This window comes from Takifugu rubripes, chromosome 2 (assembly GCF_901000725.2).
Source record: "Takifugu rubripes chromosome 2, fTakRub1.2, whole genome shotgun sequence".
Taxonomy (NCBI): domain Eukaryota; kingdom Metazoa; phylum Chordata; class Actinopteri; order Tetraodontiformes; family Tetraodontidae; genus Takifugu; species Takifugu rubripes.
Window position 1 is genome coordinate 13,366,444 of NC_042286.1, and position 24,076 is coordinate 13,390,519.

A 24,076-nucleotide genomic window follows, 5' to 3' on the forward strand; every position below is an offset into this window, starting at 1 on the left:
GTGCGTGTGTGTGTTGCTCCTAATCCCTGGTGCTGGCCATCTTGTCAGAGCGTTATATTTGCTGGTATCAGTGTATCGTCTCTTCACCGCCTAATCCCACCGCCCCGCTTCTGATATTTCGTGACATTTACATGAATCACCCCTTCTTCAGATGGACAGGCAGAGCGGGGGAGGGGGGGTCCTGGGAGTAATGGAAGATGGACAGAGAAGGAGGTGGAATGAATGAGATTGTGGAAGGATATGAGAAAAGACGGCGTGAATATAAAAGGTCTGCAGGGGCTTAAAGAGTGAAGAGATACCGGGAAGGAGGGATGAGTGAGGGAGAGGAGGGATGAAGGAGGAGGGGTGGGGGAGGCAGGAGGGATGAGTGAGGGAGAGGAGGGATGAGTGAGGGAGAGGAGGGATGAGGAGGGAGAGGAGGGATGAAGGAGGAGGGTGGGGGAGGCAGGAGGGATGAGTGAGGGAGAGGAGGGATGAAGGAGGAGGGGTGGGGGAGGCAGGAGGGATGAGTGAGGGAGAGGAGGGATGAAGGAGGAGGGGTGGGGGAGGCAGGGGGGATGAAGGAGGAGGAGTGGGGGAGGCAGGAGGGATGAGTGAGGAGAGGAGGGATGAAGGGTGAGGGGTGGGGGAGGCAGGGGGGATGAAGGAGGAGGAGTGGGGGAGGCAGGAGGGATGAGTGAGGGAGAGGAGGGATGAAGGGTGAGGGGTGGGGGAGGCAGGAGGGATGAGTGAGGGAGAGGAGGGATGAAGGGTGAGGGGTGGGGGAGGCAGGAGGGATGAAGGGTGAGGGGTGGGGGAGGCAGGAGGGATGAAGGAGGAGGGGTGGGGGAGGCAGGGGGATGAAAGGTGAGGGGTGGGGGAGGCAGGAGGGATGAGTGAGGGAGAGGAGGGATGAAGGGTGAGGGGTGGGGGAGGCAGGGGGATGAAGGGTGAGGGGTGGGGGAGGCAGGAGGGATATTTGACCAGTATCTGACCAGTATTTGACCAGTATCTGACCAGTATTTTACCAGTATCTGACCAGTATCTGACCAGTATCTGACCAGTATTTGACCAGTATCTGACCAGTATCTGACCAGTATTTGACCAGTATCTGACCAGTATCTGACCAGTATCTGACCAGTATTTTACCAGTATCTGACCAGTATCTGACCAGTATCTGACCAGTATCTGACCAGTATTTTACCAGTATCTGACCAGTATCTGACCAGTATCTGACCAGTATTTTACCAATATCTGACCAGTATCTGCCCAGTATCTGACCAGTATTTGACCAGTATCTGACCAGTATTTTACCAGTATCTGACCAGTATCTGACCAGTATCTGACCAGTATTTGACCAGTATCTGACCAGTATCTGACCAGTATCTGACCAGTATTTTACCAGTATCTGACTCGTATTTGACCAGTATCTGACCAGTATCTGACCAGTATCCCTATGGAATCCAAACTCTTTGCTGTAGAGATTCAACAGAAGGGAAACTGGAGGAAGTTGGGATGAATAAAGAGGAAGAGTTAAACATCCTCGGATTTGTTAATGACAGACGGAGCCGCAGTCGCATCCAGAGTCAAGTGTGAAATAACTCACTCACTTCTGCCCTTAATTGCAATAAAAATGAAGATTAAGAGGATGAATTATTGATACAAGTTGGTATTTAATCTTTTGTAATGAATAGCAGATCCACGGCTTATAAATATTGTAGGAGGCTTCATTATTTGATAAATTTATTTCAATTTGCCCTTTAGTCAAGGTTACACTCACTTAAACACACATGCGCACACAAATGAAGTGTTTACCTACCCTCAATACATGCACGCACACACGCCCTTGGGTGACCTTGACGCCCCCGTCACCCCGTCTCTCTGGCAGTAATTAGCACATCATCGTTAAAAAGATCTGGCAGATAATGAACACACGGTAAAACCACACTCAAGGAGTTGAGCGGCGCCATCAGCAGACATGTTGGAGCAGACCCCAACCAGGGAACCCACCTGGTCCGGAACTCGGACCCCCATCGGGAGGGACCGCAACCACTCCACTCATCAGATCCGTGGGCCAGTTAAGACCGGTTTAACCCAAAACCCCAATCATGGAGGGTACCGGAACACACCTCCCTCACAGGAGCCCTGCTGCACCTCCGAGGCTCCACAGCTCCACTTTAGCATCACCAAGTGTTGTTTATCTACTCTCCTGTCAACAACGAGTTGTTGTTGATTCCTTCTCCAGAGGCGATCGTGAGAGAGCTCAATCACCTCAGCAGGTGGAAACGACCTTCAGCCCGAACAATGTCAACGGGCTGAACCAGCGTTACCCGGATGCTAATGGGTGAGCGTAGCGAGACGGCTCCTGGCAGCTCTCGGCTGGCTCACACACACCCTCCAGCCTCTCCCCTGGCGTCACCGTCACCGTCACCGTCACCGTTAGCTCAGGTTCAGTGTTCAGTCACTGAGAACAGGCAGAGGGAATTTATGGAAGGAGCAGAGAAATAATTCAGCAGGTTCACACCTCCGTTTGTTGTTTGGAGGTTTTTACGGATCAAAGCTTTGAGTGCCGGGAGATTCACGCAGATAATGAACGGACCGTTAATGTGCTGCAGCACAATCAGCTAATGGACACACACACACACACACACACACACACACACACACACACACACACAGAGGTGTCTAATGGCTGTCACTGTTGAATGATCACAGTGATCAGACTGCTGCAGCTCTAATTGCAACTAAACAATATGAAAACAACCAGAGTTAGAAGACGAGGGGGGAGAGGAGGAGAGGTGAGGATGACCAGAAGAAGAGGAGGAGAGGTGAGGATGACCAGAAGAAGAGGAGGAGAGGTGAGGATGACCAGAAGAAGAGGAGGAGAGGTGAGGATGACCAGAAGAAGAGGAGGAGAGGTGAGGATGACCAGAAGAGAGGGAGAGGTGAGGATGACCAGAAGAAGAGGAGGAGAGGTGAGGATGACCAGAAGAAGAGGAGAGGTGAGGATGACCAGAAGAAGAGGAGGAGAGGTGAGGATGACCAGAAGAAGAGGAGGAGAGGTGAGGATGACCAGAAGACGAAGAGGAGAGGTGAGGATGACCAGAAGAAGAGGAGGAGAGGTGAGGATGACCAGAAGAAGAGGAGGAGAGGTGAGGATGACCAGAAGACGAAGAGGAGAGGTGAGGATGACCAGAAGAAGAGGAGGAGAGGTGAGGATGACCAGAAGAAGAGGAGGAGAGGTGAGGATGACCAGAAGAAGAGGAGGAGAGGTGAGGATGACCAGAAGAAGAGGAGGAGAGGTGAGGATGACCAGAAGAAGAGGAGGACAAGAGGGCAGGGAGGAAGCAAGGGAGGAGGAGAGTGGGAAGGAGACATCTGGCCAAGCATGGTACCATCCAGAAGATGCTCCTCAACAGCCCAGAGTGAAGTCAACAACTCTACTAGTTCCTGTGGTTTTATTACAGCTCCTGAGGGACTATTACAGTTCCTGTGGTTCTGTTATAGTTCCTGTGGTTCTATTAAAGTTCCTGTGGTTCTCTCACAGTTCCTGAGGGACTATTAAAGTTCCTGTGATTCTCTCACAGTTCCTGAGGGACTATTACAGTTCCTGTGGTTGTGTTACAGTTCCTGTGGTTCTGTTACAGTTCCTGTGTTTGTGTTACAGTTCCTGTGGTTGTGATACAGTTCCTGTGGTTCTGTTACAGTTCCTGTGGTTCTGTTACAGTTCCTGTGTTTGTGTTACAGTTCCTGAACTACTGTTTCAGCTCCCGAGGGACAGTCTGAGGTACAGAGGCCTCATCCAAATAACAGGAATGCTTCACTTATAACAGTAGTAATAACATCAAATCATACTAATGACAAGGTCATAAACATGAGAGGACACCAGCTGAACACACACACACACACACACACACAGTTGTAAATGACAGGACTGCGGCAATATGTGTGAGACAGGGAGGGAGATTACACTTAATTAACCAAGTCCAGCCAATTAACCATCAGCCAATTAGAACTGAGGAACCAATCAGGACATTAACTGGCAGCCGATACAAAGACATTTACAAAGTGTGCATATCTGAATTGTGTGTGTGTGTGTGTGTGTGAGAGGGAGAGAGAGAGAGCGAGAGAGGAGGGAAAGAGGTAGAATACATTTAAATAAAAGCCTTCCTACCATGAGGCTGTCAGGTGGGTGAGGAGGCGTCTGATTGGCTGCTGCCTCTCCTGCAGTCACGAAGGGCTCGTGTGATTGGGGGTGAGTGTAGAGGAGGCGGGACTGGATGCAACGGAGGGCGCGGAGCATCCACGAGTGTTGGCGCCGTATCTGCCGCTGCAACTGGTCCCACTGGTTAGACACCATATGGAGGATATCCTTCAGACCTGGGGGGGGGGGACAGGACAGATGAGCCAGGGACAGAGACGGTGGCAGAGAGGGTTTGATCCCGTCTGCTGCCGTATCGTTGCTGCTTTTTAAGGAGTCTGTGTGTGAGGAGAACATGTCCGACCACGCCCACTGGGGCGGCTCACTGACGGTCCAGACGCACCAGTAAAACACAGGGAACTGGGGACCGGCAGGTCCGGACTGGGCCAGCAGGATCCGTGGAGACGGAGGCCTCGGCGTCGTCCAGGTCCGACCCCTGAATATTCCAGGAAATGTAGTTTCTCTCGTTCCCAATATCCCTGCTCCAGCCCCCGGGGCCGTCTCCGTCCCTCCCTCCTTCTTTGTCTTCATTTCTCTCCCTTTTTCTTTGGGCAACATTCATATGAGTTCCCTCTGAAGGTCACTCTCTTAATCCAAATATTAATAATGAATGGACGAGAGTTACAGCTTCGTTATGACCACCTGCTGTGTGTGTGTGTGTGTGTGTGTGTGTGTGCGTGCGCGTGTGTGTGACAGACAGACGGAGGGGGAACGTACCTGATTGGTGGGAGGTGATGACAGAGAGCAGAGCGCTGCCCTCCTCCATTATGTTGTCCTTCAGAGCGCCGCGACTGTCCACGTTCCACTTGAAGCTCTGAAACACATCAGGTTCGTGGTGAGCATCCAGATGTTCACGCCGGGTCGCCGCCGTAGGCGCGTCGCCAGCTCTGCTCCTCGTTACACGTCTGGCAGGGAACTTTCGGCTGACTGAGAGACACTTGTTGACAGGACGCTCGTCGACACTCCAGCGGGTCTCTGAGGACAGCCGGACCGGATCTGATCTAATCAGATTACGCAACCGTTATCGTACGTGTCTTCAGAGCAGATCCCGCCGCAGCGCCGCCGCCGCCCCGTCCACGGTAACGGATGGACGGGCGACAGCATCGGTCAACACGAGACAAGGTCAGACGTCCACGCCGCAATATTTATGGAGGAGGGTAGACAGAAGAGACAGATGAAGCCCAACACACACACACACACACACACACACACACACACACACACACACACACACACACACACACACACACACACACACACACAGCAGCCTCTTGTAAACATTTGGATGACTTTTAAGTCTTGTATTGAACCTCTTTGAACCGAGGTTCCTCTTTGGGAAAGCGCTCGTTGGCGCCGCCGTCTTGCTCGTACCGACTGCTGACGTCGTTTCCATGGAGATCTCGACAGATGTTGGAGCTCTGAGTCTCACAACAGGCTGTTAAACCCTCGCCACGACTGTTGTAGAGCTCCAAATGAGGTGGCCTGATTAAAAAGGCTCCATGAGGCTCCGTGAGCCGCCGGGGGGGTTCTGGGACTGGCTCCTGGGCCCCGACCAGGGTAGTGATGAACGGCCGTGATCAATCTGTGACCAATGAGCTCGTTCTAGCAGGTATGAATCCACCAGAATGTGGATGTGAATAATCTGGAAGGTAAAACGGCGACACTTGAGAAAAACATCTGAGTTCTTGAGAAACTCATTATCGCCCCCCCCCCCCCCCAGATAAAACCCGACTGGTTCCTCTGGTGTCACTGACTCTGTCCTTAACTGACATCTCCCCGATAAATAATAAAATATGACTTTAGAGAGCGAACCATCAACTGTATCTCTTCACGCTGTCTTCAAAAACACATTCATATATCAACTGTAATCCAAATAAAACAACGCCGGACGCCTTCCGCCGCCATTACGCCTCCTGCAAGCCTCGTAAATTACTCCAAATCTCACGGCTGATTGAGTAATTCTGCAGCCCCGGCCGCCACGATGCCCCACATCATCGCCAGATAAGCCGGTGGAGGGAGAAAAAAAAAAAAGAGAGAAAAAGCTTGTGGCTAATAAACATAAAGTACATTTATCAGCGCGACACAAAACACGGCGTGACGGTCTGCGTCCGCGGGATAGCGGCGGCTGATGTGAGGAGTGAATTAGGTTGTACAGATTAGCCCGGGCTATCGGAGAGCGATCGTATTTCAGCGCTTTATTCCACCAGCGATTCAGCTCCGTTTCCTTTGTTTAATATATGGAGAGCATGGAATCGATAAGAGCGGAACAGCCAGCCATCAATCACGTGATGATAGGGTATGCAGAGCCCGCGTTTATGTACATCAGACAGCAGGCGGTAATAAGAGGCCGCGTGTTTGTATTTATGAGTGCGAAGGAGGGACGAGCGGGAAAAGAGCGGAGAGAACGTAGACGCAGAGCGAAAAGAAAGATTAATGAAGTCTCCAAAAGGCAGATTTGTCCCCAGAAAACTGGCTGTTCCCACAACCACACAGTCAAATGGGAGGAAAAGCAGTTTAGTTGATCCTCCTAAACACACACACACACACACACACACACACACACACACACACACACACGCGCGCGCGCACACACACTGCTCCTCCAGAGTGATCAGATTACCTGCTAGCATTAGCATATTAGCCTGCAGCAGGTTGTTTTACCTCAAATCGTTTAGCTTTGAGAACATTAGCGAGGAGCTAAGCTGTATAACCGAGGTGACATTGATGCTTGACATTGAGGCCGTCTCTGACTGCATGTCTGCACCTCTGGGGGGGGACGGGGGGGACGGGGGGGACGGGGGGGGGGCAGGCTGATGAGACATGATCTGATCAAAGATTCTTCGTAATAATGATGATCTAATTGTATCCATTCAGACCAAACTGAGAAATGAGAGAAGCTGTAGTGCTACTGCTGTATTCCCTGAGGGGGCTGTGTGAGTGTGTGTGTGTGTGTGTGAGTGTGTGAGTGTGTGTGTGTGTGTGTGAGTGTGCCTTTTCCTCCAGTGTTTATATTAAGCAATAAAATGAAATTCTCTGTCACTCTTCCCTCTCTTGGTGTTTCATCCTCTGCTCTTCCTCTCTCACCTGCCGTCCTTCTCTCCCATCTGTAACAATGCTCTAATCTTTCTTTTTCTCTATTCCCTCCATTCTATCTCCATTTCTCTGTCAGCTTAAGCTTCACCTCCCTTCTCCTCCGGTCGTTCACATTTACAACCCCTCTATATTTCAGGCAAAGATCCCCTCTTCAGGAACTGCTGTTCAGGCTTAGCCGCGGCGTCTAATTAGCTTCCTGTTTTCCCACTTTAAAACCAGAAGTTACAGCTTCTGTTATTTCTGTCTCACTGTCAAGGTCAAAGAAGCAGCGGCGAACTGTCCAAATCACTTAGACATGGATGTTGGAAAACAAGAAAGTACAGCTGAGCTTATTTGTACAATCCTAGAAAGAGTGCACGTCTGCTGGTGGCTAACATTAGCATCAGATCTCCTGAGTGTAGCGGCTGTGCGAGCAGAGAACAGGAGGATCAGCAGTTTTCCTTCTGTTTCCATGTTCGCTGTGGATGGCGATCATCGGGGAAATCTGATGCGAAGCTGCAGAAACACATAATCTGCATTTTCAGATGCAGTCAGCTTAGTGTGGCGGTAGCCTGAGACCTCTCCACCTCCCTCTCACACCTCTTTATCTCTCTCTCTCTCAAATAATGTGTTGCTGCTGGTAATGGGATTCAAAGGCCTGGATCACCCATCACAACCAATCAATAGGCCTTTCATTGGCCGCCATCTCTCAGCGCCTTACAAAGAGCAGCCTGTGTGTGTGTGTGTGTGTGTGTGTGTGTGTGTGTGTGCGTGTGCATGTGTGTGTGTGCGCGCGTTAATGCCCTCTTGCCTCACTGATCTCCCCAGGAGTTCCGGAAAGACCTGTGCTTATTCGAAGACATATATAGGAACTCTCTCTCCTTTATACACACACACACACACACACACACACACACACACACACACACACACACACACACCAGCTAGGCCAAATATTCACTCCACCCACTGCTGCCCCGGAGCTGTGTGTGTTTGTGTGTAACAAAAAGTAATACAGTGAAGTAAGTGGGTGTTTGTCACCCCTAACACACACACACACACACACACACACACACACACACACACACACACACACACACACAGAAGCAGAGAACAGAGGTCCACCCACTTTAGAAACACTCCCTGATTTCTTGGGAGCCACTAACTTTGTCATTACCGTGAATATTCTTTAAAATGCTGAACGGGTCCCAGAGAAGATGCAGAAGTTAGATTCAAGACCGATTCAAGGTGATTTCAAGGCAATTTCAAGGTGGAGCTTATAACGCACTTTGTCAAACGTCTCTGCTTCCCCATTAAAGCACGAGATGACCACTTTGACCTGCAGAACAAATAAATCCTTATTTTTTTTAAACTTATGAACTCATCCGTTCCGACAGCATCGCTCTTTAAATGTTTCAAATGTGGACAGTTTGTCAGAGACAGACATGAAGAACAAAGTGAAGACAGACGGAAGCCGATTCTCTGCAATCATTAGCAACACGTGCACGCTAATACTACAAAGTGCGAGCGTGACTATCGCTGCACCCCCACACAGAGCCGGTTAGCTAACCCGCCGTCAACGCCGCTGCAGTTCAAAGTGCCATTAGCGATGCTTTCTCATCCAGCTCTGCTTTATTTAAGGAGACGCGCCAATTAAGTGCCAGAAATTCTAATTGAAGCTAACCGCTGCTAACGTTAGCACTGCTGGCGACCACAACAAAGTCGACACGTGTAAACAAACCGTAAACAGACAGACACACACAGCAGAAATAAATATTTAGATGAGACAACTCTGGGTGTGTGTGTGTGTGTGTGTGTGTGTGTGTGTGTGTGTGCGTGTGTGTGTGCATGATGCGGCTCTGCGGGGACGGATATGGAGATGCTGATTTGGATATCTGTCTAGGAACATGCAAATGTATGCAAATCGCACCTCTGGGTGTGTGTGTGTGTGGTTAAAACACACTGCACTGGTTGTGTATATATGTTTGGAAATGTGTACTTATATGCAAATACATTCTGTGTGCGTGTGTGTGTGTGTGTGATTCCCTTGTACTCGTGAATGCTTTTTTTTGATGAGTGCTGCTGTGTGTGTCTGTGCATGCATGAAGACCATATGTTTGCCATAAAGTGTGTGAGTAATTGCTGATGTGTGTATGCGAGAGAGAGAGAGAGAGAGAGAGAGAGCGGACAATGTTTGATCCCTCTTCAGAAGAATAAACAAAGGAAGATTGTGAGATTAATCAGACAAAAAGGAGAAATGAAGAGAACAAGCGAAGGGCAGATGGTCAAACCATGGCAGAGGGGACGGAGGGAAGAAACACACTGAGGGAGGTAAAGAGAAGAAAAACGCCCAGAAGGAAGCAGCTTGTGTGGACAAACAGGAAGTGATGTCGTCCTGGCCGGTCGGCTCAGCTCGGGCAGGTAGAAGCCGACGCAGAGAACCGACTTGGAAACCGCGGCAGCAGCACCCATGATGGATCTGCTCTCGCTTTAACGTGAGGGGTCGGCGTTTAACCCCTTTTCCCGGCGTCGCTCCATCACTTCACACCTTCATCGGGGCTTCAGCCGCTTCCTCAAGGACACTCGCAGCTTTCTGGGTGATCTCATCAGGAAACCAGCGGAAACGGCCTGTTTTTCTGGGTAAATTCTCCAATTTAGAGCAGCAGGACGGTGCTGGGCACCAGGCGGGGCCGCGGGGGGGCCCGCGGGGGGGCCGCGGGAGTTCTCCCAGTTACCTCTGGACGAGACACTTTATTGGTTTTTACCATAAAAACTGTTCTAAAAGTGACCACATTTTTGTCACTGGGGGGGGGGATTCACTTATGCTAATGAGGACCTCACCAGAGCGTGTGTGTGTGTGTGCGTGCTGTGTTTGTGGGTCCTCACCAGGTGTGTGTCCAGGTACGCCCTCAGGCTGTCCACGTCCTGTCTGGGCTGCGTCCAGTTTTCGGTGCTGTCCAGCGCCTCCTGCAGCCACGAGATGAACCCGTCCAACTGCAGCACCAAACACTGGGGACGAGCGAGGTAGAGGGACAGAGAGAGAGGGGGTGGGGGGGGGGGGGTGATTAACAACAGCAGCAGTCAACATCAAAAACAGAGATCCAGGTGAGGAGGAGCGGAGCGAGGGAGCAGATGTGAATTAATTCAAGGACGGAGAGAAAGAAAACCAAACGCTCCAAACAGGTAAACACCCAGAGCGAGGAGCAAAGAGCAACAGGAGGAAAAGTGGACGCTGGAGACGGAGTAGGACACTGAGACGGGAAGACTTGTAAATAAACACGGAGACAGTCAAAAGAAAAGGACAAAAGTAAACAGGACAACAACAGGAAAGATGGACGACGATAAAGAGGAGGATAAGAATGGAGTGAATGACATGTTCATCTCCGCTGCTGCCCTTCAAAGACAGGAAACAGGAAACGGAGGGAGAGTGGAGAGCTACTGCCATCTACCGGCCGACGGGGGAACTGAGGATCAAAAGGAGGAGAAGACTGGATGGATGGATGGATCCCGGAACCATCACTCACGATGGACAGATGACAGAAGGAGGAGTTTAAGAGTGGGAGGATGTGAGGAAAGAAATGGTCCACGGTGACGTAGTCACACATAAACCGGTCCAATCCTGCTTTCTTCCCTCTGATCCTTTATCAGTGTCATCGCCGCGACCCCATGTTCTGCCTATTCCCACCATGTGGTTTCCCTTCTGTCACGTCTCCATCAGGCCGTCGGCGATGACGCCCGACGGCTCCGACGCTCCGGAGCCGTCGGAGCGACGCCGGAATGAGCTGGAGCTGATATTGATCTGTGAGGCAGATTTGCAGGAGCAAACAGGATTATTCATCAAATGAAGAACAATCCCGCGCTCTTGTTTTCCCGGCAGATTACAGGAGCCGAGCAGGGAGATTAGGAAACCGAGGTTTGCACGGAGAATTTCCAGAGTTCCCAGAGTTCCGGAATGTGTGAAAGTCATTAGTGTGTCGGGAAATAACGGTGGTGAATGTGGAGCTGGTTCTGACCAATGAGGGTCTCAGGACGGAATTCATCAGGAAGGAGGAGACGCTGGACCGGAATGAGATGAACCCCCCCCACAAACGCGGAGTTCAGCGGATCTTCAGGTTTCCCCCGTCAGCTCGAGGAGCGAGACCAAGCCGGACCCGCCCAGACGGGCCGTTGCTCCTGGCGCTCCCTCACGCCTCCAAACACAGGACCAGGTGGGACGCGGAGACGTGAGGAAGCCAGCGAATCACAGAAAAATCCCACCGAGTTCTCATCAAATTAAACCTTGTTTGGTGCAACTTCAAACGGGAACAAGGTCAGAACGAGTCGTGTGGAATATTAACGCCGGCTGCGGCGTGGAAGGCGGCTCCGCCGAGAACGCAGCCGCACAAAGGTCACGCCGAGCTGCAACCGGAATTTTATTTAGTCTGGATCCGATCCAGCGCCGAGCGGGAGGAAGTCATTTCCATAAAAGTGGAGCTGTAACATTCATTCTCTCCAGTCAGACCTCAGACATCCCGTCGGAATAACAAGCGTGACTGAGGATTGTCGGCGAGTCCGCTCTTCTGGTCCCGCCTCCGCCGCGCTAACGGGACGAGCGAGGCCGCGGCCAGAAGGTAAATCCGATGGAAATGAGTCGCCACGTGAACGGCCGTGTCCGATCGGAGCGCGCGCGGAGACGGGCGCGGGACCGGAATGATCAAACGTGTTTGTGAGGGCGCCTGTTTGGATGCGGAGACACAAACCTTGACCGAGGGAGCGGCGGTATGTTAATGAGCGCCGCGAACCTTCAAAACGTGGAAGGAACATCGATACGCCTCATTATGGAGGGGCGGCGGAAATCAAAAGTATTGATGAGGACTCGCAGAGAGCGAAGAGGAGGAAGGTGAAGGAAGGAAGGAAGGAAGGAAGGAAGGAAGGAAGGAAGGTGGGTCCAGCTTCTCTGGGCTCAGCAGGGAGCCGTGTGCATTCCTGTTCCTGTTGAACGGGAAGAGACACCACAACTCAACCCGTCCCAGCTCGTCTCCGTGTGGACAGACGCAGACAGGAAGTGATGTCGATGACTTGAGAGAGAGAGAGCGGGAGCGAGCGAGGCGGCAGCGGCAGAGATATCGACCAGCACGCGCCGGGCTGCTTACAGCCTCTTTGATGTGTGTAAAGCAGTGCGGCTCCTGGGGGCCGGCGAGGCGTGCCGGGGGCCCCCGCGCCTGATCGGAGCCTCTGATATGTGCTTCATCTCTTCCTCCCGTGGCTCCGCTCCTCACTGACCATAATTACCGCTCAGCTGACGGCGCTCTCTGAAGGACGACGCTCATGGTTTCAGACACCGACTCCCGGAGGACCGTGTTCAGCATCGGCGATGAACACGCTATCGACGACACCTTTGATTCTCACCCGGGGGGGGAAGGGGGGGGGGGAGGGGGGGCTTTAAAAGCTGATGAACGTGAAACTAAACTAACAGTGAAATATCTGCGAAGGCTTCCACAAACATCTGGGGGGACGTCACAGGAACACGATCCTGGATTTATTCACTAGTTCTAAGAAACCAGAGACTGGTCAACCTGTGGGGGACTGCAGGGGGACGGGGGGGGGGGGGGGAGGGACAGAGGGAGGGAGGCAGAGGGGGGAGAGAGGGAGGGAGTGAGGGACAGAGGGAGGGAGGCAGAGGGACAGAAGGAGGGACAGAGGGAGGGAGGCAGAGGGGGGAGAGACAGAGGGAGGGAGGCAGAGGGACAGAGGGAGGGACAAAAGGGGGGGGAGGAGGGAGGGAGGGAGAGAGGGAGGGAGGGAGGGAGGGAGAGAGAGGGAGGGGGGACAGAGGGGGGAGAGAGGAAGGGAGGGACAAAGGGAGGGAGGGGGGACAGAGGGGTGAGACACAGGGAGGGAGGGGGGAGAGAGGGGGGACAGTGGGGGGAGGGAGGGGGAGGGACAGAGGGGGGACAGAGGGACAGAGGGAGGGAGTGAGACAGACAGGGAGGGAGGGAGATGGGCTGTCCGTCACACCTGACCACACCTGAACGCGCCCCTCAGATTGTCCCTGGGAGACCCCGACATCAGCAGATGTCTGTTGCCTTCAGGCGTCGTGGTACAGATGAGCGCTCCTCCTTTCAGCTGTCGCCGGTTCACCTCTTCATTCTGACTCGGACAGACTTGACGGATTCACACACCTGCAGCCTTTAGTCCCACACAGACGCATCACAGCCCATCAGGACGCAGGTGGAACACACCTTGAAAGGTGTTTTTCTCGAGATTTTTGTGTTTTCTGACAGTCCGATTGTGGATTATCGACCGCGTCTCTTTACTTTGTTTATCTGCGGCACCACAGAGGAAGAGAATAACACTCTCCACCTCTCTATTTTCCCATCCCCTCTGCTGTCGGTGGGGGGCCCGGCCCCCCCGCGGGGCCAATCAGACCAGTGTTGATCGGAGCCTGTTGTCTGTCTGTCCCCCACTGCTCAAAGACGGGCCGGCGTGCGTCCTCGCCGTCAGACACAGGCGCCTCACGGCGAGCACGCACGCGGGCCCGGGAACCTGAATGTGATCAGATGAGACGGAGGACACGGACCCGACCTCGGCGAACAGAACCTGGCTCCTCACCGGGCCAGAACCAACCGCGACCAACGCTCTGAGGACCGGGAAGACGTTGCTACCTTCTGTCAGCCAGCGGCAGAGGTATTCTGCTAATGTAACCATGGTAACGGCTCGGCCCTGTTAAAGAACAATCGTCTGCTCTGTTTTAACCACCCTCACGTGTTTCACCTGCCCCAGCAGGAGCAGATTAGACCCCCCCCTCCCGCTCCACCTCCTCCTCCCCCCTTCTGCTCCTCTACTTCCTCCTTCCCCTTTCTGCTCCACCTCCTTCTCCCCCTTCTCCTCCTTCTCCCCCCCCCCCTCTTCCTCCCCCCTCTTCCTGCTCCACCTCCTCCCTCTTGCTCCTCTACCTCCTCCTCCCCCCCTTCCTCCTTCTCCCCCTCTTCCTCCCCTCCTGCTCCCTCTTCCTCCCTCACCCTCTCCTCCCCCCTCCCCCTCTCCTCCCTAATCAATTAGCTAATCAGCTAATTACCCAGGAGCAGAGAGGAGTGTGTGTGTTATCTACTTCCTCCTGCCCCCTTCTCCTCCTCCTCCTCCCCCCTTCTTCTCCTCCCTCACCCTGTCCTCTTCCCTTCTCCTCCTCCTCCCTCTCTCCTCCTTCTCCTCCCCCTCTTCCTTCCTCCCCCTCCTACCCCATGTCCCCCACCCCTCCCCCCTCCTCCTTCTCCCCCTTTCTCCTCTTCCTCCCCCCCTTCGCCTGCTCCACCTCCTCCTCCCCCTTTCTCCTCCCCCACCCTCTCCCCCCCTCCCTCCTCCTTCTCCTCCCCCTCCCTCCCCCACCCCTCCTCCTCTACTTCCTCCTCCTTCCTCACCCTCCCCCCTCTTTCTCCTCCTACCCCCTCTTCCTCCTCCTCCCTCACCCTCTCCCCCCTCTCTTCCTCCTCCTCCCCCCCCCCCCTCCTCCCTGGATGGATGATTTCTCCTCCATTCCCGCTCTCGGAGGAGAAGGAGAATGTCATCCTCCACACTGAGCCTCTCCTCTCTTCACTTCCTCAATTAGGCAGCTCATCCATCGCCGTGATTACATGCTGCTAATTAAGCAGCTAATCAGCTAATTACCCAGGAGCAGAGAGGAGTGTGTGTGTGTTGGTGAACACAAGGTGACACGGGGAAGCGTCACTCCTGACAGGTTTATTTGGGATTGGGGGGGTTCCGTACAGGAACCGCTCCGACCTGCATCTGCTCCATTTACAGGTTTTAGAGTTCACAGATGAATTTTTAGTGAAACATTTATAACGGATCCGGAACCACTTTGTTATGATTTGAGCAAAAAATGTGATAAATAATGCAAATATTTAGTAATTATTTACTTTTATAATTGTGCTTAAATTGTTTTTATGCGTTTTATCTATTATGTTTGTAAGATTAACTCAAAGCTATTATTCTTGTTATTAGCAGCATTATTGCTGTTATTATTATTATTGCTGTTATTTAAGCCTAAAGCAGGAAACATTTGGATTTTCTTATTTCTTGGATGACTTTATATCCTCCTGATCTTGGTTGATTACCACAGGATGTTAAATCCTTTTAGAATGACGCCTGTATGAAGCACATTTATATTAAATCAATTTCATCTCATCAGAATCGGCCTGTTTCGTCCCTGAAGGACAGACGGGGACGCTTTTGACATTTCATCAAACCGTCGTTAATTCTCCGCGTCGATCTGATCCAGTTTGACGGGGGATCAGATTTGGGATCAACGGGATCGGAGGTCCCCTGGATCCGAGGACGATCCCTCCCAGACCGATCCTCCGCCATGATCTTGATGCTCCGGCCCGGTTCGGTCTTCCGACCCGACTACCAGACACAGACGTGTGGAACTTCATCGACCCCCGGGGTGGAACTGAGACGTTAAATGTTACCGAGAGACTGAGCAGGATTCCGAATTAGAACATCCAGACCATAAAACGGAGCGCTGAAACAAATGCGAACGGAATGAAACAATAAAAAATGTTAAAGGAGGGAGCCGAGCCCCTTTATGGCGCTAATTAAAGGAGCAGCGGTGAGAAGGACGACTCCCCAGAGCTATTGACATTTCACCATATTCAATATGACAGATATGACTGATTAGTTCACGGGCCGGCCTCATCAATAATCAGTCTGCCAATCAAACGTGACCTTTGGAAAGTGAGGTGATGAATCAAACGGGGGGCTGCGGGACGAGCCGATACAAGCCCCGCCATCCATCAAGACGGTTGCCGTGGAGGCGGAAACTCGCCTCTGTTTAGTTGATTTCCATTTGACTGCAGGAAAGTCGTGGAAAAACTTGGCTCTATGGTCCCGACCCCCCCCCCCCCCCGGCGAGCAAAGGCGGTCATATGTTAGCGCACGAGTCCAGATTGTTTGGCTAGCGCACCGTGGCGATACGGGTGGTGGCACACGCACGTTCCCCAGGCAACCGAAGAAAAGTGGTCATTACATGTCACCCCCCCCCATAAATCTGGACGTGTGCGAGGGTGGACTGTTCTGGGAACTTCCATGTTTTCACGCTGCTAAACAACCGTCGTCGCGACGACGTGCCTGTCACCTGACAACGTGGCGATGAAGGCGTAGTAAATAATAAACCCTACCTCCATCCTCCTCCACACATCTGGGTCGGTGTCCCAACTCTGGACGTCCTCCAGCAGCTGGGCCGCCACAGACGCACCGCCTCGCCTGGCCAGCGGAGGCGCTGTGACCTGCAGGTAGCGGTCAGCTGACCTCCTCCCCTCATCTTCGTCAGACTGAAGGTCACTTAGGCGGCCGGACTCAATGCTGCCATCCAGGGAGGGTCCAAAGTCACTTGAGGAGGCGGAGCTAAACTGACTGAGGTTTCGTCTGTAGGGAAACTGTTGGCGGGGGCGGGGGGGGGGGGGGGGGGAGTTCTGGTTTAATTCTATGTAATTCATTCATTCTGTGTAACTAACGCATCACTTTAAACAACAAGCCTGATAAACAGAAGCGGGAGGTACCGGCAGGGGCGGCGGGGAGGAGGCGTTCCCGTCGGCTAAGTCACAGTCTGGGTTGACTTCCATCAGATCCCAGTCGTCCACGTCTTGCAAAGCCTCATGGGTCGAGTCGCCGCGGCCCTGCAGAAAGGTTTGACCACCCGAGTCAAACGCGCTCTTTGGCATAAACAGGTGTGACTGGGAGGCGGTACCGGGTTTACCAGGGGCACGGACTGGGCCAGACTTTCCAGCTTCAGAGCCAGCATCTCCGTCTCGTGGAGCTGAGCTGGGAGCGCCAGGAACTCTTCAGAACCGTACCAGTGCTGCCTCCCCGGGCTGGTCTTTGGCAGAACATGCGCCCCCTGCTGGAGGGACATGACAGACACAGAGGGGGGGGGGCGCATTCACTCAAAGGGCTGATTGAAAAGTTTGATTTACAAAGAAAGTAAAGAAAGTTCTGAATCACTTTCTGACCTCGTCCTAACTCTCTTCAGATAAACAACCCTTACTTTCTGCCCCTGACGCTTCAGAATCCACACCGCCGTCTTGCCGGGTGGCGGTCGGGGGTCCGACTCCTCTCCGGACGCCTCCATGTCTGAGGAGAAGTACTGGTTCCTGATGGGGGAGGGTGCGGAGGAATCAGAGTCCCCCTCGCTGAGCCCATGTGCCTCCTCACCCGTCCCGTTCATTTGTTTGGCCGTCACATCCTGAGGCGCCGGCTCTTCCAGGAGCAGGGGGCCCTGGGTGGTGGGTCCAGAGCTCCTGGGGTCAGACTGTGATTGTGGTGGACCTCCTGCGTGTCTGGACAGGTTCTGAAGGTTCCTCCTGTTCAGGACCTGAGTTGTTCAGGAGAATTTGTGTTAAAGGGGATGTTTCTGACACTCGTTGATGATTACCCACAGCGTTAAAAGAAGCAATTCAGTAAAAGATCTGGATGGTTCTGAGGCTCTGGTGACGGATCCCTGAGCAGACACACGTGTGGAACCTTCTGTTTGGAACATCAGCTCAGACCACCTTACACGATGAAGTCGTCATTTCTTCGCTAACAGGAAGAAGAGCAGAGGTTAGAGGGACTGACCTGAAGGTTCTCACAGGAGTGGGACATGTTGTCAGGGTAGACCGAGTCTAGATCCAACCAGAACCTGGTTCGGTCCGGAGCGTCCATGAGGGACGGCGTGCTCCGACTCATCGTAGCCTGCAGCTGAAGCCCGGAGACGGCGGCGACCTTGGCGAGGCCTCCTGCCGGCTCCTCGGTTCCTCCGTCTGAGAAGAGGGCGGCTCTTTTGGGAAGTGACGGGCGCGTGGGTGACGTTTCTGTGCTGAGGCTCACGCCCTGCAGGCAGCGCTTTGCACTGTCACTCTGTCTGGGGGGGCCCCATTGCACTGTGGGTAGCGCTGAGGGAGAGCGGTCATCAGGAGCAGAGGGGGCACATGGGCCGCTGTGGAGCTGGTGGTTTGAGAGTCCAAATGGTTCACCGTCCTCCTCAGGTTCTTGGTTTAGGCTTGGGGTGTTCTCCACATCCTGGGGGGACTCCTGGGTCTTCAGCTCGGTTGCGCGTCCTCCAGGCTCGTCGCCGGGACTGTAGTCGCTCAGCTCGAAGGCAGTGATGCCGCAGTCCAGAGAGAAGTAGTCCTGGCTGCAGCGAATGGTCAGCTGACCACAGTCGTCCACCTCCGTCAGAGCGTCCAGACGAGTCTGAACAGGAGCGGGTAAACATCTCAGAACCTCTGAATTCACGTTAATAAACTCAGATTAAAGCGTCGAAATGTTCCTCAGTCTAGAATGAGATCATGGCTGTTTCAATTCCACCTTCATTTCTTATCAAACAACCCAACTGAAACGACTGGAGGAGTCACGACTGTGGACTGTGTGTGTGTGTGTGTGTGTGTGTGTGTGTGTGTGTGTCGTACCTGGTGCTGGTCCTCACTGAAGGCCTGCAGGATGTCCGTCTGGCGGGTGAAGTTTCCGTTGGAGTCCTGCAGGCTCCGCAACAAACGCTCCTTCAGGACCAGGACCGAGACCCTGAGCTGGTGCCAGAGCAGCTGCACAGTCCTGAAAAATATTAGGCATCTTAGCCTGCAGTACCCTCTGAAACGGTGGAGGCAGTGTTGAGCAATGAAGGACAGTCAGAGCGTTATTTAGGATTAGCAGAGCAGTAGCTCCCCCTGGTGGACGCCTGGATAAGGGAAGTCGTTTGGAGGGGAGTTAAGAAGAGAGACGTGGGGACACTGAGGGACAGACACAAGCGTGAGGACTCACCTGATGTCAACGATGATGTTAACGGAGTAGGACAGAAGTTTCAGGGAGAATTCTGTCTCCAGGAGGGCGTGAATCTGCTCTACATGATCCGAGATGTCCTCACAGATGTCCTGAGGGAGGAAAGGAAGACCGCATTAAACACCGGGAGACAGAGGACAAACTGTGGAGGAAGACGAGCAGCAAAAGCAGAAGTGGAGGAGCTGAGACGTCACGTCTCCAGTTTTAAATGTGACTCAGTTTCATGTGGGACGAAACGGGAAAAACGGTGTCGGGCAGGAAAGTTTCCACTCAAACGTCCTCCTCATCCACCCTCAAACACAAACACACATTTTCCAAGACTTTCCTGAGCGGAGATGAAATCGAACGAAGGAAAAACCTTTTTTAAAACGTTGATTCAAACCATGCAAATACGCCGCACGCTGGCTAAAATTAGACGACCTTTAAAGACCCGGCGCCGCTCCCCACCCCGGTCAGATGTTTTACAGGCTCCTCTGGCCCCCGAGTCACCCCTCGGCTCCATGGCGACCGGCCCGATCAACACGACACCTCGGCGTGCTGCCGTGACCTGGATTAAAACACCGCCCGGCATGTGAGAATGTAGGTCAGCCCCGCCGCCAGCGCGGCTCATGCTAACTGGGCTAGCAGCGTGACCTGCTGAGCCAGTCCACAATAAAGCTGTCAGCACCCTGGGACTCGTGCTGGAGCTTCACGCCGTTTCATCACGCCAGGTTCTCACTCCGAGGGCGACTGAACGTGACTCCGGATGGTCCGGCGTGCACACCTGCCGCACGCTGAGGTTTTCCCGCTACACAACGGTTATCCGGGTCCCACGGAGCTCCCAGGAGCAGCAACTGGGAAAAGTCCATCACACAGTCAAACCGGCAGGGTGGAGATCAGATGTTTCTGAAGACTCCGAGGCCTTCACCACATCTTTGCTCATTAGGATTTCTCTAGAGAAGTGTGTGCTGTGCAGCCACGCACGCACGCACACACACACACACACACACACACACACGCACGCACGCACACACGCACACACACACACACACACACACACACACAGGGTTTCATCATCAAAGTGCTGTCATGTTGTCCCAAAACTTGTGGTTAAAAATGTCACCAGTGTCTTTCAAACACTTCAGTAATTCACAGCTCTAATATGCTAATGTTTGCACGTGCACATGCACGTGCACAAGCACACACCCACACACGAGTGTCCGTCTGATTGAATTAACACAGTCCACTGTTCCCATATGAAGTCGTTTGTTAGAAGTCCAGTCTGGAGAGCTAATGAGACGCTCGTGCACGCGCGTGCACGCTCGAATGCGTGTGGGTGTTTTAACCCCAGCTCGGTTTCCAACGGCTGCTTTTGTTTCAAGAGGAAAGAGCAGGAAGTTAAAGTCTCCGCTGAGACGTTTGAGGACCAACGTGGACACAGACGGTCCTCATCACCCATCAGCCCCTGGACACGTGGGACCGGTTACAGTCGTACGCAGGTGGGACACGATGCCACAGGCAGCTTGAGCCTGACTCCACCTCTGAGGCGGGAAGGTTCTGTCTCCACCTGGGAAATGTAGTCCGCTGGTGGCGCTAGCAAGATTAGCTAGCGGGTCAGACTGGGTCCAATGTCCAACTGGACAAAGCTGGTAAAACTAAAGTAAACAGAACCAGGGGTGAAACCTCGTGGCCAGGAAGAACAGAACCGGTTCCAAGGATGAACAAGACGAGGCGGAGGAAGCTCAGAACCAGGAACTGAAGAACCGTCTCTGCTCCTCAGAACTCAAAAACTGCAGCTTCTTTCATCAAATGTCCAAGATCACAGACGTTGGATCCGATTTGGTCCAAATAAACTCAGATTTGTGTCCACACACACACACACACACACACACGAGCGCGCTCTCAAACCCCGATCACGTAGAGTCAAGACTTGACCTGTCAATCACGTCCAGCCCGGTTTCTAATTGCCCAAAATCAATCTGAAGCGAGTCGACCGGGGCTTCAGCTCCCATCGCCGCTCTCGCTCTTCACCGCCGACATCAAGGGCTTCAGCGCGGCTGCATTCAAACCGGCCGCGACAGCTCGGCCTCATCCGCGCCCATTCCGTCCAATAACCTTCAGCCGCGGCGCCGCGGCCCATCAGCGCTGCCTGTTTTACCTTGGAGATCAAACAGTGGGCGCGCCCCCCCCCCCCCGAGTATTCAAATGAAGCAGCTTCAAAGATGGAGCCACACAAAGGAAGCTTTTTTCCAGTGGGGGAGGAAAACCCTCCAAACGCAACCTTTTGGCGGGCGGCGGCGTTCTCAGCAGGTCGTCCCCAGAGCCGACCCGCAGGAAGCCCTTTTATGGTCACATGGTTTTCAGCTTGTTTACACGTTTCCCATCGATCACTCGGTCGCTTCAACGGGCGACGAGAAGATCCTGACGTGGAGGGAGAGCGGGCACGTGCGGCCGGGTTCAGGCGGTCTTACCTTTCCTGGCGGGCCGCAGGTCAAAGGTCAAACCTGCCGAGCTCCAAAAATCGAACCAAAACACAAAAAACAGCTCCAACGTTTTCCTGCTGCCATGTGGAGAAGACTGACGCCGCAGCTGCCCACGCGTGTGTGTGTGTGTGGGTGTGTGTGTGTGTTGACCTGCTTGTTGCACGGGGGTGTTGGGGAAGGGAGGGGTGACAACAGTTGGGGAGGTTATTTTAGGCACGGCCCCGCCCCAACACCCCCCTCACACACACTCTTAGCGCCGTGGTTCTGGACTCTGGTGTTTTCCTCCCAGGCGGATGTTTGTGGATCTTCATCCTCCTCATCCTCATGAACGTTTCCTTTCCTTCCTGCTCTGTTTCCTCAGCTCCTTCACTTGTTCACTCCCTCGTCTCCTTCGTACACAGCTGTTCCCAGAATTCCTTGCTGGGGCAGAGGCGGTGACATCATCAGACAGAAATATCCCAACAGCCGGGAGGACGAGCTGCAGCCCAACGTGGGCGTCTGACCTTTGACCCCAGACTAACTGGTTCTTCCTTCAACAACACTAACTTCATTCGGCTTCAAACGGTGCGTTTGAGGGTTTGGGGTCACGTCAGGTTTGGGGTCAGAGGTTAAAGGGTGGAGCTGGACATTAGACGGTCAATCAGGGTCCTCACAAAGACAGACGTTCAAACGTGTGTGTGTGTGTGTGTGATGCAAATGGGTCCAGCAGCCTGTCTGAACAGCAGTTGTTACACACCTCCTGCAGGACGCCAAGAATGGAGTGGATACGCACACACACTCACACACACACACACACACACACACACACACACACACACACACACATCACTATAATCATGTTCAACAGTTGTTCACAGCAAGGTCGGGTTATAGAAAAATGCCCTCCAGGCAAACTCATGCGAAATGTGATGGGGGGGTGGGGGGGGGCGGGGCAACAGAGGGAAGGAACGAGAGCACAAAAAAAGGAAGTGAGAAAAGAGCAGAGAGGACGAGATGAAGAGGAGAGCCATGACCGTTTGATCACGTCTCTGATGGCGGTCCTGACACGTGGCCGGGCGCCGCGCCCAGATCCTGGACCTGATGCGTGTAGGGAGAAGGGAAGATGAGGAGAAACTGTTGTTTCCTATGTTCAACATTCCCATCTTTTTAGAGACGGAACGTCCGAGTGTTTATTGTCGTTATTATGCTTTTTAAATAAATCTTCCAATCCAAATTTTATGCCATTATATATTTTAAAACCCACATCTATACATTCTAACATCCTACGTGCCAAGTTTAAATGTTTTGAAGTTCAGATTTCTGCCACAAGAGGGGGCTGAAGCCAATAGACTGAACCAGTTAATTATATGATTAAGCTACTTTATATGTTCAAAAAGGCATCCGATTTAAGTATTAAACTCCCGTGTTCTGATTATGGATTAAATCGAACTGAATCGGAAGGTTTTTGGACTTGTTTATACCGTCGGGGTCTGGTGCGATACTAACAATCAGCCACTAGATGGAGCTGTCCGCCCGTAAACGTTCTGTTTAACATCCTCCTGTTATTTAATTAGATGAGAATTTTTAAAAATTGACAGTTAATCTGACATTGACAATGTTTTTCTCTTCAGCTTTGAGACCTCGAATTAATGTCTTAACTTTTTGTCCTGTTTGACTCCCACATCCCACAATTTGTTACCTGAATGGTGATTAATCCCTACTGGAAACATAAAACAGCATCGCTGATTTTCCGTTTGAGGAAGGCTATTATTTACTTTTGTTTTTGAATTTAACTTCGATTTTTGCTATATTTCTGGTTGTAACAGCTTACTTTGGCCACTAGATGGCTCCCTTTGTCCGTTGTTTCCTTTTGATTTATTTAAAAATCTACAAATTAAAGGTAATTTCGGAGAGGACAGACAGGTGGAAACAGATGATAAGAGGATGGACAGAAGAGATGGAGAGACAAAGAAAAAGGGAGGAGAGTCAAAGTATGAAACAGAAAGAGAATGGAGGAAAATGGAGGAGAGATATGAGGCGATGGAGAGGAAATATCTGTGTCATCGAAAACACTCATGAATAAAAGGTCTGTTGCTTCACCTGAGCAAAGAAAGACGGAAATAAAGACTGAATGAAAGGCGCCTGCTTTGTTTGCGTCAGTCTGGGAGCGTCGCCGAGATGTGAGGAGAGAGGACGTGGACCGGCGGTTCCTCTGAGGCTTCTCCTCGTCTCTGACGATGATTAATGCTCAAAGTGTTGATACTCGCAGCTAAAGCGTTTGAACCACCACACACACTCGCTCCGGTTACATAAACGCACCAGTGGCGTGACGGCAGATGTGGGTCGTTACGTAACAGAGAGGTCGCGGACAGAGGCAGGGCATTGTGGGTAATTGGGAACCTGAGGGTTGAACTGACTGATGTCCCAACACACACACACACACACACATCAGAAACAAAGAAGAGGACGAAGACTACCTTGAGTTGCACCAGGTGGACGTCCACGTGTCGGCCGTCGCCGTCCTGACCCACCGAGTGTGTGAGCTGCGTGACTCTGTCGCTGGTCGTCCTCAGCCAGGTCTGGATCTCAGGCA

General features: G+C 52.6%; 1 protein-coding gene across 1 annotated transcript in view; it reads right to left on the minus strand.

Moving 5' to 3' along the window:
• akap6 (A kinase (PRKA) anchor protein 6) overlaps positions 1 to 24,074 on the minus strand; it is a gene marked incomplete at its 5' end in the record, with an annotated part of 74,955 nt that extends 50,881 nt beyond the window's left edge. The window contains 11 exons of the mRNA XM_029832733.1: positions 4,154 to 4,359; positions 4,898 to 4,994; positions 10,139 to 10,261; positions 16,408 to 16,665; positions 16,789 to 16,905; positions 16,986 to 17,129; positions 17,274 to 17,600; positions 17,843 to 18,460; positions 18,676 to 18,817; positions 19,025 to 19,134; positions 23,961 to 24,074. Coding sequence (XP_029688593.1) covers positions 4,154 to 4,359; positions 4,898 to 4,994; positions 10,139 to 10,261; positions 16,408 to 16,665; positions 16,789 to 16,905; positions 16,986 to 17,129; positions 17,274 to 17,600; positions 17,843 to 18,460; positions 18,676 to 18,817; positions 19,025 to 19,134; positions 23,961 to 24,074 — 2,256 coding nt within the window. The remainder of the gene's footprint in view (positions 1 to 4,153; positions 4,360 to 4,897; positions 4,995 to 10,138; positions 10,262 to 16,407; positions 16,666 to 16,788; positions 16,906 to 16,985; positions 17,130 to 17,273; positions 17,601 to 17,842; positions 18,461 to 18,675; positions 18,818 to 19,024; positions 19,135 to 23,960) is intronic.
• Between the last annotated feature and the right edge of the window lie 2 nt (positions 24,075 to 24,076).